Consider the following 14,434-nt stretch of genomic DNA (forward strand, 5'->3'; position numbering starts at 1 on the left):
CATTGTAGCAAGGTTTTATATCAACAATATAAACTGAGACATGTGATTACACTGGTAACGATTAAGTACTTAATTAATCTTTAGTACTAATATTGGGAAAGTGGGTAATACAAGATACAGTGTGTTTGAAACACAAGGCAGGGTACTACGAGGATGCAATTAGATACTTTTTGGTTTTACTTTGGAGCTACTTTTTATGCATCTAACCCTCAGACACTGCATTCAAACACTTAAAAAAAATTTGAGCACTTGTACGAGTGTGCTATTATCTTGATATAAACAATGACAGTCCCATAAAAAAATCATTTTATATCACAAGTAATAAAGTAATTACCAGACTTACCCACAGAGACTGGACCAGAGGCTGAGGAGGAGGAGGGAGGGTAAAACCATTCCTCGTTAACAAAGGAATCTTAAAAAAAGTCTCTTGAGAATTATACCCCCCTTTACACCATTTACTGTGAAGAGTGCATAAGTCCTATTCGAGTTTATTAACACGAGCGACTCCACTGTGAGTTACAGAGTCTGAGAGGGACGAGGCAGGGGCCACCAGGCTATACACACACAGCCTTCAACACACGTGTCTGTCATCATTTCACCTCAGCTAAAGCAACATTCGTCAAGTTTTAGGTTATTGCCATTATTACTCGAGACATAATATTCTTACTTGGCTCCACCAGAAGTGAGGGAATTTAATTTTTCATCACAGCAGAATTGGACGATTCTCTACTGACACTTGTAAACAATAGAATTTCTTAATCAAAACTAAAATGCTAATATATTAATATTTAAGCACATTTGGCAGTTTTAATTGATTATATTATAATCCTTTGGTATTTTTACAACATTATACTATGTTTGGATACATTTGCATAGATAATTTCTTAGAAAATCAAAAAACCATGTCTTGACCATGACCTTGGCGGTAAATTCAACATTCATTACTATATATAAAATAAGTTTATAGCGTATTCTTTTAATTTTACTATATATCAATCAGAACAACAAATCCTTAAACATATGCCAAATTTAGTAGATATAACGAGACACCGGTTACCTTAAAAAAAAATAGGTGCCTTTATTCTTTGCTTCCTGTAATTACCCATTCAACCTTGAAGCACGAGGCCAAGAGGCAGGAAGTAGAGAGGACCATCCCACACACAGCTTTTGCTCCATCCTTCGCCTTGCACCCTTACTATGGTGTAACGTGTGTATGTGAAGCCTAACTATTGAATCAATTTGCATCAGGCTTCATTTTTTAAGTTTAATTTTTGTCCGAAACGCTTTGCGTGGTAGTGGCTTCGTCTGTATGTGTAGCTTCTGGTCCTTGTCCCTTCCTCTTATGGTCTTTGTAGGGCTCAATCATATGAATAAAAAATACTATATATAAATAGTAAAATAATATATATAAGCAAAGACAATTATATATTTGTATTGCATATTATTTTTAAGGGTCTCTGTAGTCAACCCGTCCTCGACTCAAGTCCATTCCATCCAGCGGTCGACCCCACAGACGCATTCATAAATTTCTACATGCTGTTCATTCAAACCGGGAATTTTCTCGAATATAAATTAATATTATAATATATTAGCATATTGTAAATATATAGGCATAGGTTAGGTGTTTAGGTTCTGTTGGCGATTATTTGTATTTGTAGTACGTGAGTGAAGCAAAAATTTACAGCGTTGAGGTGCGAACAAAATTCATCAGTGAAGCACTTGTTCCAGAAGGGTTCGAACGAAATCAGTTGTGAGTCGTGTGTAAACCGTTTTTCATTCATAAACAGGGGATTTGGCGGGTGCATGGAATCACTTTTGGGTCTTTGTTTGGAGGACGGGCTGTAGTACAGTTAGGTTCATTCTCGACTCATAATCGAGAATACCGGGTTCGAATCCCAGATGCATTTGCCACATTTCTTATCACCTAACAGCCCGTCCTCCAAACAAAGACCCAAAAGTGCAGGTGGTGAGTCACAATAACGTGGCTAAAGTATGTTGACCAGACCACACACTAGAAGGTGAAGGGACGACGACGTTTCGGTCCGTCCTGGACCATTCTCACAATCGACTTGAGAATGGTCCAGGACGGACCGACACGTCGTCGTCCCTTCACCTTCTAGTGTGTGGTCTAGTCAACAAGACCCAAAAGTGATTCCATGCACCCACCAATCCCCCTTTTTATGAATGAAACCCGGTTTACACACTCCAAAGCATAAATTATATGTTATTATATGTGTTTTTAAAGGCGAGGTCACTATAGATGCAAGTACTTCTTAAAAAGGTGTCATTACGTCCGGTTCCATCTGGCCTGTTATACTCTCATACCCCCTATGGGTCATCTTTGAAAGTTGGTTGAGACTAGTTCCAAGCGTCTGGCCTCCATCTTTGGACAGACAGACTAGCAGACAGACATCCTATTTTATAAATAATAGATAAGTTTGGGTGGATATAAATAGGATGTGTCTCGTATGGACCAATAGACATTCTGCAGCTTACTTAATTCTCATGTTCTAAACTGTTAATATGAGAGTATTAGAATTGTTTAATACTTTCTCAAATAGCATTGCATTAAAGTGATTGTCTACACAAATTACCAAACGTTTTTTTTAATTCGTTCTTTACATAAGTACAAAGTACTTTAGAGAGATTACTGTCCTTGGTGTCTCTAAAAGGTTAATGCCCTTGGTGGCATCTTTGAAAGGTTTCTGTTCTGGACTTTATTCTTGGAAGCTTGTTGCAAAGTGTTAACTCAGTCTTGTAATTATCAAAAGAAGGATTAAACCGTCTAGGACTGCGTAGCAGGTCAGTCAGGTAGCCAGTCACAGGGTCAGCCATAGCGCCCGTCACATGGTCAGTCACAGGGTCAGTCACAAGCCTGTCCTGTGATCAGACACGCCGGGTGTGACTAGCGTGGTCTGATCAACCTCCATGCGACACGGTCGCCATCACGGCATGTGCGTGCCGTCGTTATTGACACTTGGATGTAAGTATACATCCGCATTCTGGTGTACATGTCCACAGTATATACATATATAACAGTGTGTCATACCCACTACGTCCTGGAGACCCCTTCGTATACCGTAGGACAATCCTGTTGCAGGTTTTGTCTCTCGTGCTGTTGGCTATCGTACCGCAGGTGTTGTCTCTCGTACCGTTGGCCAGATCTTCAATTTGACACAGGTAGTAGTACTGCTGCAACCTTCAACTTCTGAAGCATGTCCTGGCGTGTCTCAAGACATGGGGGGGGGCGCAGAGCTAGGCAAACATCGGGGTAAAGACAAACGGTTTGCTGTTTAAATTATAATTTATGACAGCTCGATAATACCATGAAACAAAAGTATCAAGATTTTTTTTATGTGAATTCGCAATTTTTAATAAGGTTTGCTCGGAAGCAAGTGGTTGTGAATTCACGCTAGAAATGGGAGAACAGGTATTCTTGTTTGCACGTTGAATAACAAGTGACGGAGTTATTCAGATAATCCGATTCCTTTCCAGGCGATGTTAACGCGGCCTAGTTTTGTTTTAGGTGATGGAGTAGCGCAGTCGGTCACCTGACTTATTGACTCACGAGGAACTTCGTTCATCACCTTCCAATCTACCTTAAGCAGAAATATTTACTTGAATTTACGTGAGATCCACTAACACCAGTGGCCTCGACGAGGACAGGAAGCCGGCGCCTTGTTGAAGGTACCCCCCCCCCCCCATTTGCCTTGATGATCCTTTCCAGTTGGACTTTAAAATTAAACAGAGTTTTGGCATTTACGACTTCAGCGGGTAAGCGGCTTCATGGATTTATAACCATGTACGTGAAAAAGCAACTCCTGTTCTGTCCTACGTTATGGCTTGTCTAGCTTGAAACCGTTGTTCCTTGTTTGTGTTACATCTGACCTTTTGAAGACATTTTCCGGATCAACATCATCCAAATTGTTCAGTATTTTAAGTTTCAATGAGATCCATCTAGTCATGGCTGGTTTGCAGTTTTGTTAGCCCTGTGACCCTCAACCGTTCGTGATACGCGAGTTAACTTAGCTCTGGAATGATTTTTATTGCCTGGTGTTGCACTTTCTACAGAGCAGCTATGTCCTTCTGAAGGTGTGGTCTCCATGCTTGGATACAGTAATCCAAATGGGGGCGTACCTGAGATTTATACAATTGAATTCCTGCCTTCTATTCCTTAAAGTCAAAGGTAGGCTTGATTATTCCAAGGTTTTGGTTAGCTATTTTGACTGCTTCTCCTAGATGCTGTACAACTTTCATCGAGTGATGGATTTTGACTCCAAGGTCCGTTTATTCCTCAATCTGCTGTAATGTAATGTTATTCATTTGGTAGTTGTGGCGTGGGTTGTTACGCCCCACATGCAGGGTCTTGTATCTGACAATATTAAAAAGCATTTGCCATTTGTGAAGTTCATGCAGATTTCTTTGTAAGGCTTCAATATCATTATCATTTCCCACTTTACCATAAATCTTTGTGTCAAGTGGGAAATGTTAATGATATTGAAGCTTTACAAACAGATCTACGTAATGTCTCGTGTTGATTAACATGAAACTGCTTAACTGTTGGTTCTCGTAGCGCTCAAAATTTGTTCAGGCACCAAGACAGACAGCTTAATTATCTCTGACGCCTTATTACTAGCATTAAACTGCTTACAATCAATTTGAAATGTAAAAAAATCCTAAAAAGGTGTAAATAGACATTACTTTTCAGAAGTTGAAGAAACTAGAGAACTGGCAAACCCATTGTCTATTACAATTTATATTCACATATCGTATTTAATTTTAATTAATGACAGCTAGTAACAGAACAATTCTTCCAAACTAAGTGATTGTAACCTATCCATCGCTGCCCACTGGATGGGAGGCGGTGTGCAGGACAAACATAAAAATTATGACACTAGCTCTCCACACATGTCAGTTACTTAATTTAGAAACTGTACTTTTGGTTGATCTCGAACCCATTGATGATGTGACGACGTATATTGAATTTTGCAACTAGCTCATCAAGATTGTAACTTGCTTAGATAAATGAATTGTGGGGTTCAGTCCCTGAACCCATTATGCGCCTCTGTTGCGAAGGAAAAGAACTGACTGGAACCTCCATTTCCAGGCTGGTTAACACAACTGCGAGCATCGATGAGGCAGATCTTCCCTCGGGGTCTCATTGCCCGGCCGGTGGCAGTGTGTCTCCCACAGTTAACGGTGAGGGTGGTGCTGGTGTTGTCCAGTCTCCGGCCAACATTAACACACACATTCCTTGCTTCCTTCACCCTCTCAACACAAGAGGTGCCTCTCATTAAAATGTCACCTATAGTGAATTGTATACCTAGATAATTTTTTGTTACTCAGCTTTTCTTTATTGCCCGAACTTATAATAATCTATTTTGGAGTAGGATTCTGCTTCATGGTAATTCAGTCCTTCATTTTTTTTTTAAAGTTTATAGTTATTAGTTTAAGGCATCTGTTGTCAGCAGTCCACGGTCTGTGCCAAGACGCGTTGGCTACAGAGCGCCTTCTGCATAAATTGTCTTCATGCTTTTGTTACAAAAGCATGGGACAATATTTATTTTATATGCGAGTATCACCGTGGATTTTGCTGCGAACAGCTAATGTTTTTTTAGTGCTTTGCTTTAAATTTGTTGTTACTGAAGCTATATACCTGCCGGAAACGCTATTAGTGTTTGTGGCTTTGCAACAATGTAAGAACGCCAATGTTATGTACTCTCGTAAACCCATTGTCCCTTCTTGTATCTAAATAAATAAATATTGAATATAAATCTTTTGACTCGTGTTTGAAAGCTAAGATCTTGCCCTACAGCTCATCTGAAGCCTACTCTATGTGTCTAAAAAAGTAAGATTTTGGAGACAAGCAAAAATATACGATATTTGAATATGTTAGATATTAAGTCACTGCACATCCTCTCAAGTGTATTCTATATATATATATATATATATATAAACTCCGAACTGCATTGCTAATCCTGACCTTAAGCGCTTTCTAGAGAGCTGTAAGAGAACCCATAGGCACCACACTAGAAATAAATATTTATTTGATTTTCTAAGAGTGCGACTTAACCAAAGTAGAAATGTTCTGCAAATCAAGGGTCCGAAAATGTGGAATGACCTTCCCAGTCACGTCCAAGACTGTCCCTTTCTCAACCACTTTAGGAGAAACTAAATACTACCTAATTAACTCTGTAGCCTACTTCACTTCCTAAATGCCAACCTATGTTTTGCTATTATTGAACATTAATGACTGAACTCGTTAAACTGCTGATATTTGCTGTGTAAAAATTAACAAGAATTGTGATGTTCACTGCTTTACCTAATGTGATTTTCACTGCTTTACCTAATGTGATGTTCACTGCTGTACCTAATGTGATGTTCACTGCTTTACTTGTTGTAATGTTCACTGCTTTGTCTGTTGTAATGTTCACTGCTTTGTCTGTTGTAATGTTCACTGCTTTACCTGTTGAAATGTTCACTGCTTTACCTGTTGGGATTTTCACTGCTTTACCCTTCTGCACTCACCTATTTGTACCTGCAGGATCGAGCGTTGGCTCCCGCCTTTCTAGCCTTCGGTTGTTGAAAGCAATAACTTCTATCCTACTTCTGTATCATACCTAGTTTTAAAGCTATGAATAGTGTTTGCTTCCACAATGTGCTCTTTTAGTTCATTCCATTTCACCACTACTTTCACACTAAAAAAAAACACTTTCTAGCATCACTATGATTCTAACAACTTTTCTGTGATTTTAGCAATACTTTATCCAGATTACCAACTTGACCCCCTCACGCATGTTCTAAATACACGAAACTGATTTTGAGCTAAATAGCTCCTCATAATTTATACAGAGTTGAAGGAGAGAGCGAAATACGCATGTATTCAGTCTTGTGCCGCCAAGTACTTGCTAGAAAAGTGCTTGACACCTGATTATACTCTTATGTAAATGACACCTGCTTGTGCTGTTGTATAAATGACACCCGTAATTAACCCGTGGTTATTACAGTTTATAAAATGTTTGATGCTAAATATATTTTTGCAGGACGTCTGCTACTGCTAGATGTTGTCAACATGACTGGGGTGACTTATTTTACATTTGGCCGCTACGTACCTCTGCTTCTGATGACGCTTCTGCTGGTGTTACTGACGCAGTCTACGTCCCTCCCTAGTGGAGGTAAGTTCTTACTGGTGTTGCTGACGCAGTCTACGTCCCTCCCTAGTGGAGGTAAGTTCTTACTGGTGTTGCTGACGCAGTCTACGTCCCTCCCTAGTGGAGGTAAGTTCTTACTGGTGTTGCTGACGCAGTCTACGTCCCTCCCTAGTGGAGGTAAGTTCTTACTGGTGTTGCTGACGCAGTCTACATCCCTCCCTAGTGGAGGTAAGTTCTTACTGGTGTTGTTGACGCAGTCTACGACCCACTCTACTGGAGGTAAGTTTCTACTGGTGTTGCTGACGCAGTCTACGTCCCATGCCCTGCTGCAGGTGAGCTCCTGCTGGTGTTGCCACAATGAGTCTTCGCACCAGTGTTGTGTTCAGCAAAATATTGACGGCGCATTTATTTTACAGATTTCTTCTGATATCTGCGGAAGATAGAGATCTGTTGTCTGTTTGGACCTGTTGTCCATTATCTGATTAGAACTGTTATCTTGTCTTTGGTTTGCTGTTTGCTTGGTCTGTTGTCTGCTAGGTCTGTTGTTTTCTTGATATTTCGTCTGTTGGTTCTGTTGCTTGTTTGATATGTCGCCTGCTTGGGTCTGTTGTTTACTAGGTCTGTTGTCTGCTTGAGCTGTGTCATCCCTAAGGACACATAGACATCCCCAAGAGCACTAAGTTATCCCTAAGGGCAGAAAATCATCCCCAAGAGTACTAAGTTATCCCCTAAGTTACTAAGACATCTCTAAGAGCCATAAGTCATCCCAAAGAGTAATATGTTATCTCTAAGAGCACTCTGACATCCCTAATATATATAGCTCTGGAGTCAATTTTCGTGTGTTTTATCTCCCTGCCACCAGTGCTGATATTTACGACGCAATTCTCACATCCATCCTGATATTCATGTAATTTGTATAGTTGTCAATGGCTTGTCTTGAAAGCCAGTCACCATAATGTAGCGCTACATCCTCGTGAATAATTACGAGTGCTTGAAGCTATTTATCTCTTGGGTAAGCGCCAGTAGGGTTGATAAGTGCGGCAACCTGGCCGGGGCTGGCTGGGTGCAATGTCAGTAGCCGAACACAACCTGGCAAGAACTGGACGCCATGTCGGTAGCTGGAGCTGGATGCCATATCCGTAGCTGGAGGTGGACGCCATATCGGGAGCTGGATGCTATGGTGGTAGCTGGAGCTGGACGCCATGTCAGTGACCGAACACAGTATATTTCGACAGTTAAATACGTGATAACGTATTGCTTCCATCCACTAAAACACAAAATATATAATACAGACCTTACAAAGTAGCTTTGATGAATGTCTTCGATCTGCTTGACTCTTGACTGTGACCGTCTCTCAGATTACACACTACATAACCTCCACTCAGAGTGCACACCACATGACCGTCCCTCAAAGTACACACCAAGTAACTTACATGACCACCCCATGATGGAGAGATCACATAACGGATAGACAGGTTCATGGTGTGTTGTGATAGATAGGCACAGCAATCCATAGGGCTGTATACATTATATATACGTACTCCTTGGTTAAATAAAGGTTCGTTATTCAGGCAATTCTCAAGTTACTGTTACATCTAACTGAGCATAATTTGATTACAGACGAATGGCTGACGGACAACAATCTAGCCTCTCTTGGACACTTCAACTTTTCTAGTGCGGAGCCAAGACAAATGAGGTTAGTTCCTTTTACTTCCTACACATCACAGCAATCAAGCAGGAGAGAAGTTAATGGGCAAATTGCCTTTGCCTCAACTACCAGAATACATGTGGTAGTTACATACGAGTCTCTTGCACAAACCGAAGCTAGACGACCGAGCTGCATGCCCTATAATTTTAAGAGGAAATACTTAACATAAATCACCAAAATTACTACCCGAAATCTATATAACTGCATGTAACTGTTGCTGTCATAATGCAAGCATTACGTAACTTAAAGATAGATTAATATTTGCTACCTTTATTGCCATTGTACACGTGTGCATTACCTGTGAGTGCTGAGCGCCTTCCTCCGGCAGGTTCAAGAAGCAGACGACGCTGCGTGTGGCGGTGGAACACTGGGAACCTCATGTCATAGTCCAGGAACATGAGGGCATCGTCACCATCAGTGGACCCATGGCACACCTCCTCACTGTTCTTTCTCGCGCCATCAATTTCAAGTACGAAGGGGTTGGTACTTGCTGTATCCTCTAGATACAGCTTGTCTTGCTAGAACATTATTTGAAGTAAACAAAGAAAATTGCACAAAGCCTAGTCTGTACCTAACTGCATTCCAGCATCGATCACTTGTTATTAAACGGACTGGTTCATAAACTAATCTAATACTTGTAGCACGATATCTCAGGATTCACCTTTATCACTTCTTTTGACACGGTAGAATTATTGGTTCTGCTGAGATAATTGTATCAAATATTTGAGTGACGACAAGACAGCAGCCAGGGGAAACTGCTCACCGGGAGACTCTGATACAGGGATTAAATAGTTTTTGCCATGTTTCAAATCCATTTGTAACGTGTTCAGCATTAGGTCCCAGAATGTGCTGCATTAGCGCGTGTAAAATACCATTCTTACATTTTCTAACCCAATGTTACTACTAGTACTACTACTAATGCCAAGTTTGTGTATAGATACACGCTTGTGCGGCCTCCGGACGGTGCGTGGGGCGCTCCTGACAGTAATGGCGTCTGGAATGGCATGATTGGAATGGTTAAGCGCAACGTGAGTATTCAGCTGTTGAGGTATAGTATATAAACTCCAGAGTACCATCAAACTAGTGCTTGCTTTAAATAAATAAGTATATTATATGTATATATATACATAACTATTAACATAATAATTATTATTATTATTATTGCTGCTTATAATATTATAGCTACATTTTAGATTATAATTACTTATAGTAGTATTACAACTTATAATGAGATAATAATTACTTAACGTAACGTAACCAATGTTCTCAGGAAGCAGATCTGGCACTTGGACCCTTTGGCCTTACGGGATCACGAGCGGCGGTGGCAGAGTTCTCACAGCCTATCATAATCGACTACTATAGGATCTTGGTTAAGCGAGGCTCGGCCAAACCCGATCCTTGGAGCTTTCTTAACCCACTGAAACCCACGGTGTGGCTTGGGTTCCTCCTGTCCTTCTTGCTAGTATGTGTGGGGCTCGCGGTCGGCGTCTTCCTGGGCTGGGAAAGGAAGAGATGGAGCAGCTCCAGAAAGCTCTCCCTTACCTTCGTCTACTCATGGGAACAGTTTGCCAATATGTGTCAGCAACGTAAGTGACTGTGGGGTGCCCATCCTAGCTTGCATGTTTCATTTAAGTTTTATTATGCATGTTGCGAGACTTTCTATGACATGTACGCCTTTTAGGATTTCATGTTGAAACTAAGGAGTTTATTCGATCGTATTTTGGAATCCTAGCCTAATGTAGGATTTTTTTTCCTCCTGCGGTAGGCACGCTTCGCAATCCTAGCGACATATCGTTAAGGATGGTGGTGTGTGTGTGGCTGCTGGCGTTGTTGGTCATCTTAAGGAGCTACTCCGGGGCTCTCACCTCCCTCCTGGCCGTCAGGCAGATCCCTGTCAAGATCGACACACTCAGGGACCTCATCGACGCCAAGGAATATGGTCTCATCTTTGAGACGTCTACGGCAATGTCAGTGTATATGAAGGTGAGTATATGAACGGTCGTAAATTTTTAGAGTAGTTAAAGATTTCGTTTACACGTAAATTGCTAGCATTCTCTAGTACTCTAGAACCCCTTCTAGTATTCTACCATTTATTCCATGTGCCTGTAATTTCCTTGCTAGTCTTTCACGTGACACTTTATCAACAACTTTAGCAAAGTCCATGTATTCTACATCAACTGGAAGTTCTTCTTCTGAACAGCTGGTTACCGTTTCTAAATGTGTGAGCAGGTTTGTAAGGCAGGATCTATTTTTAACAAACGCATGTTGCATTGATTTTACAAGTTTGTTCGTTGATTCCCTCCCTTAGGATTCTTTCTATGAGCTTGCAGATGTGTGATGTCGAGCTAATCGGATGTTAGTTTTCTGCCGAACTCTTTCTGCCTTTTTTTTAATAGGGGTGATAGCGTGAACACTGGTGTATTCATTCACTATTTTTACTGCCCTTTTGTCGTCCATTGTAACTTGGTTAGTCTCATGTTTTAAAGAGTTCTACCGAGTCTTATGTTTTGGTTTTACTTCTTATAGAGGTATATAACGACCTTGGATCTTTCTTTATGTTTTGGGCAAGTTTTCTTTCGTAGTTTCTTTTGGCTAATCTGATTTCCTGGGTGGTTGAATATAATCTGTTATATTTCATAATCTATGATGTTCTTCATAGATTTATACCTTCTCCAGAGGTTTCAGTTAGTCTTTAAAGTTTTTTTTACTGCCTGTGTCATCTATCTAGTTCCTTTCCTTTCCTTTCTCCTCCTTGGCACGTATTTTTGAAGTAGTTCAATAATGACCCTCATTTAATTTTCCCATGATGCTTCCATGCCTTGATCACCTCTTAGCTCAGTCCAGAAGGCAATTTGCAATTCCTCTCTCATTCTTTGATAGTCTCCTCAAGGGTAATCTAGAAAGTCATCCTCCTGGACCTTTACATAGGTTTCTATAATTGTAATCCATGTTAGAATATTGTGATCACACGAAGGGATGAGGTTTCCCTATCTAAATTTGATCTATTTAATGTCACAAGCCTAACTACTACAAATTACTGGCTTCAGGAGGCAAAATCAGGAATCTTCGCCGAGTTGGAGAAGGTGAACAAGAAGGGTCGGTCTCAGTTCCTCATCTCCAGCCTCCTCTTCAACGCCGCCTTCACTCTGGTCAGGTCCAAGAACTACGCTCTTCTTGTAGAGGAGACTACCATTAAAAAGATTATATCCGATGACTTCTCCAGCAAAGGTAATGTACAGCTATTCATCAAACATTAGTTTATACTAATAAACATCAGGCGGTGCGATGTACTTACAAAATTTATATACAAGCAGTACGAGGAGTGAAAGTGAACTGTCTGAAGCCATTTGTGCTACTCAGTTTAGCACTGTGCTAAACTGAGTAGCACAAATGGCAAATGGGGTGCATAGGTCGATTCCCCTTCAAAGGTGGGCAAAGGGAGCCACCCCTAACCACCCTATGAGACTCCAAAAATCATCAATCACCATGCAAAGTTGTAGAAGAGTAGCCCCAAACATCTGGCTTACAAACTTGGACATACAGACAGATTTTCACTTTTGTTGACAAGAGAATAGGGTACCTGGCAGACACCGGGGCTCTTCTCTGTTTATCTTCCCATCTGGATCTAACAGTCTGTCTGTCAAGTCAGTCTCTCAGTCTCTGTCTCTCAGTCTCTCTCTCTCTGTCTCTCTGTTTCTTTCTCTCTCTCTCTCTCTCTGATGGTTGACCCCATCAACCCAGTGAAACTGCCCGTACAATCACAAATCATCAAAGTTCCATGAGGATAGCCCCATGCTTCCGGCCTCCAACCTTGAATATACAAGAAGACAAACATTCTCTCTAATAGACATACATGGTTCAAAAACTTTCTATATTACAGCAAGTAAGTGTAAAAGAGAGTATTACAGGTGTGGTGAGAGGGTATTACAGCAGACGAGTGAGATGGGAAGAATATTAAAACAGATAAGTGAGTATTACAGCGGGTGAGTGTAGGGGAAATAATATTACAGCAGGTTAGTGTAGGGGAAATCATTACGGGCTACTCATGCCCATACCACCTCATGGGTGGCTTAATCTTCATCAGTCATCGGGGAGAGCATTACAGCAGGTGAGTGGGAAGGGGGAAAGAATATTACAAAAAGTGTGATGACAATATTACAGCAAATAAGAGTATGGGTAGAAATTACAGCAAATTATGTCAACTTTAGATTGAAAGACCGTGTATCACCTGCTCAGGGAGGTGTGACTTCTACATGGCCAAGGAAACCTACTTTCCCCTCATCTTCTGCATCATCGCCCATAAAGGCCTACCCATCATGCCCGCCGTCAATTTCTGGTCTGTATATACCTCTCAGTTTGATCTCTATTGAAGGTTTCATTTTGATATGAAAGATTTACCAACACTATTATCGGTTTTAGGATAGTGACTGCAAAGTTTTTGAGAGGACTTTTAGGCATCTTATGCATGCTAATTTGGGAAACTGAGCAAATTGCGAAATGTATAATGTGATCAGATGTGTACATTCCATATTTCTATAATTTGTAGATGGTTTAAATGTTATAGTTGGATTTTTTTATAGTAGACCTATGTGGAATTTGTAAAAAGATTTAGGGCTGGTTAGACAACTTCAAAGAGAATGTTTATGTTACAGGATCCAAGCCCTGGTGGAGAACAACTTGTACAATGAGTGGATCGGTAGGGAGCTCCAGAATGCCACCACCTGCCTCAAGGCTCCCACCACCATCACAGTCAACGAGCCCTACAACATGAAAGGTCTCTGGGTAAGCAATCCCTGGTGGTAATGTCTGAAAGTAAAACATTTCTTACACAAATTTAGAGGCGTCAGTAAAATGGTCCTAACCTTTAAGGTGGACGCAATGCATAAGCTGCTTCAGAAGTGTAATTGTGCATAATAATTACAGATATATATTTACCGGGTAAGTTATTCAAGTTGTGTGAAAACCTTCCACAGGGAGTGTTCACAATGCTGTTCACTGGACTGTGCGCCTCTACCATCATGTTCCTGTATGAGCGTGTAGCTCACTGCTGCCCCACACACCAACACTCACACTGGTGATTGACTATTTATTGTTGCCACCAGTGATGGATATTATATTGGTCAATCATAAGTTTCCCCATCATACCTCCAGTGTGTTCGTTTCCACAACAACTTATCTATATAAAATAAATAAATCTCAATCTATATAAATAAATAAAATAAATAAATAATAAATTATGTAATAGAACTTAGAGCATCACACCAGAAATAAATCTCTGATATTCCCAGTCATACTAAATCTATGCAACATATGTAAATAAAAGGACTCAATATATGGAATTTGCTCTCTAATAAATTAAAAAATGTACAACCTATAATTCATTAAAAAAATAGACGAATGAAGTACCTAATTTCATCTCCATAGTATCCCACCTTGTGATAACTAGGTATCTTGTGCTACCCACTCATGCAGTATATTAAAATACAGTGTAAAAATGCAACTTCAGTGGTACAATTTATTTGATCAATTTATGCTTAGTTATGTGAATTCAAATTCTATTACAATGTACCTATCA

General features: G+C 40.4%; 2 protein-coding genes across 11 annotated transcripts in view; one reads left to right on the forward strand and one right to left on the reverse strand.

Annotated features, from left to right (window-relative positions):
* LOC123766541 (zinc finger MYND domain-containing protein 11) overlaps positions 1-1,210 on the reverse strand; it is a 48,111-nt gene extending 46,901 nt beyond the window's left edge. For 4 of the 9 annotated variants that reach the window (XM_045755774.2, XM_045755770.2, XM_045755772.2 and 1 more), the window contains exon 1: positions 344-731. The gene's annotated coding sequence lies outside the window, so the exon portion shown is untranslated. Of the gene's footprint in view, positions 1-343; positions 736-1,057 lie in introns of those variants that run through there. The other 5 variants (XM_045755771.2, XM_069308353.1, XM_069308352.1 and 2 more) reach the window with 3 other exon arrangements.
* Positions 1,211-7,049: 5,839 nt separating this feature from the next.
* On the forward strand, positions 7,050-14,257 carry LOC123766544 (probable glutamate receptor). Of its 2 annotated transcripts, none has more exons than XM_069308356.1 (10): positions 7,050-7,175; positions 8,772-8,847; positions 9,188-9,328; positions 9,797-9,887; positions 10,130-10,445; positions 10,625-10,842; positions 11,907-12,087; positions 13,096-13,195; positions 13,512-13,641; positions 13,833-14,257. In XM_069308356.1, the coding sequence occupies exons 1-10, from the start codon at positions 7,073-7,075 to the stop codon at positions 13,935-13,937; spliced, it is 1,461 nt and encodes a 486-aa protein (XP_069164457.1). In that variant the 5' UTR covers positions 7,050-7,072; the 3' UTR covers positions 13,938-14,257. The 2 variants fall into 2 exon arrangements, with proteins under 2 accessions (XP_069164457.1, XP_069164458.1); XM_069308357.1 differs by lacking the exon at positions 7,050-7,175 and adding an exon at positions 7,273-7,328.
* Positions 14,258-14,434: the final 177 nt, after the last annotated feature.

The sequence above is a fragment of the Procambarus clarkii genome, chromosome 62, assembly GCF_040958095.1.
Source record: "Procambarus clarkii isolate CNS0578487 chromosome 62, FALCON_Pclarkii_2.0, whole genome shotgun sequence".
In the NCBI taxonomy this organism is placed as follows: Eukaryota; Metazoa; Arthropoda; class Malacostraca; order Decapoda; family Cambaridae; genus Procambarus; species Procambarus clarkii.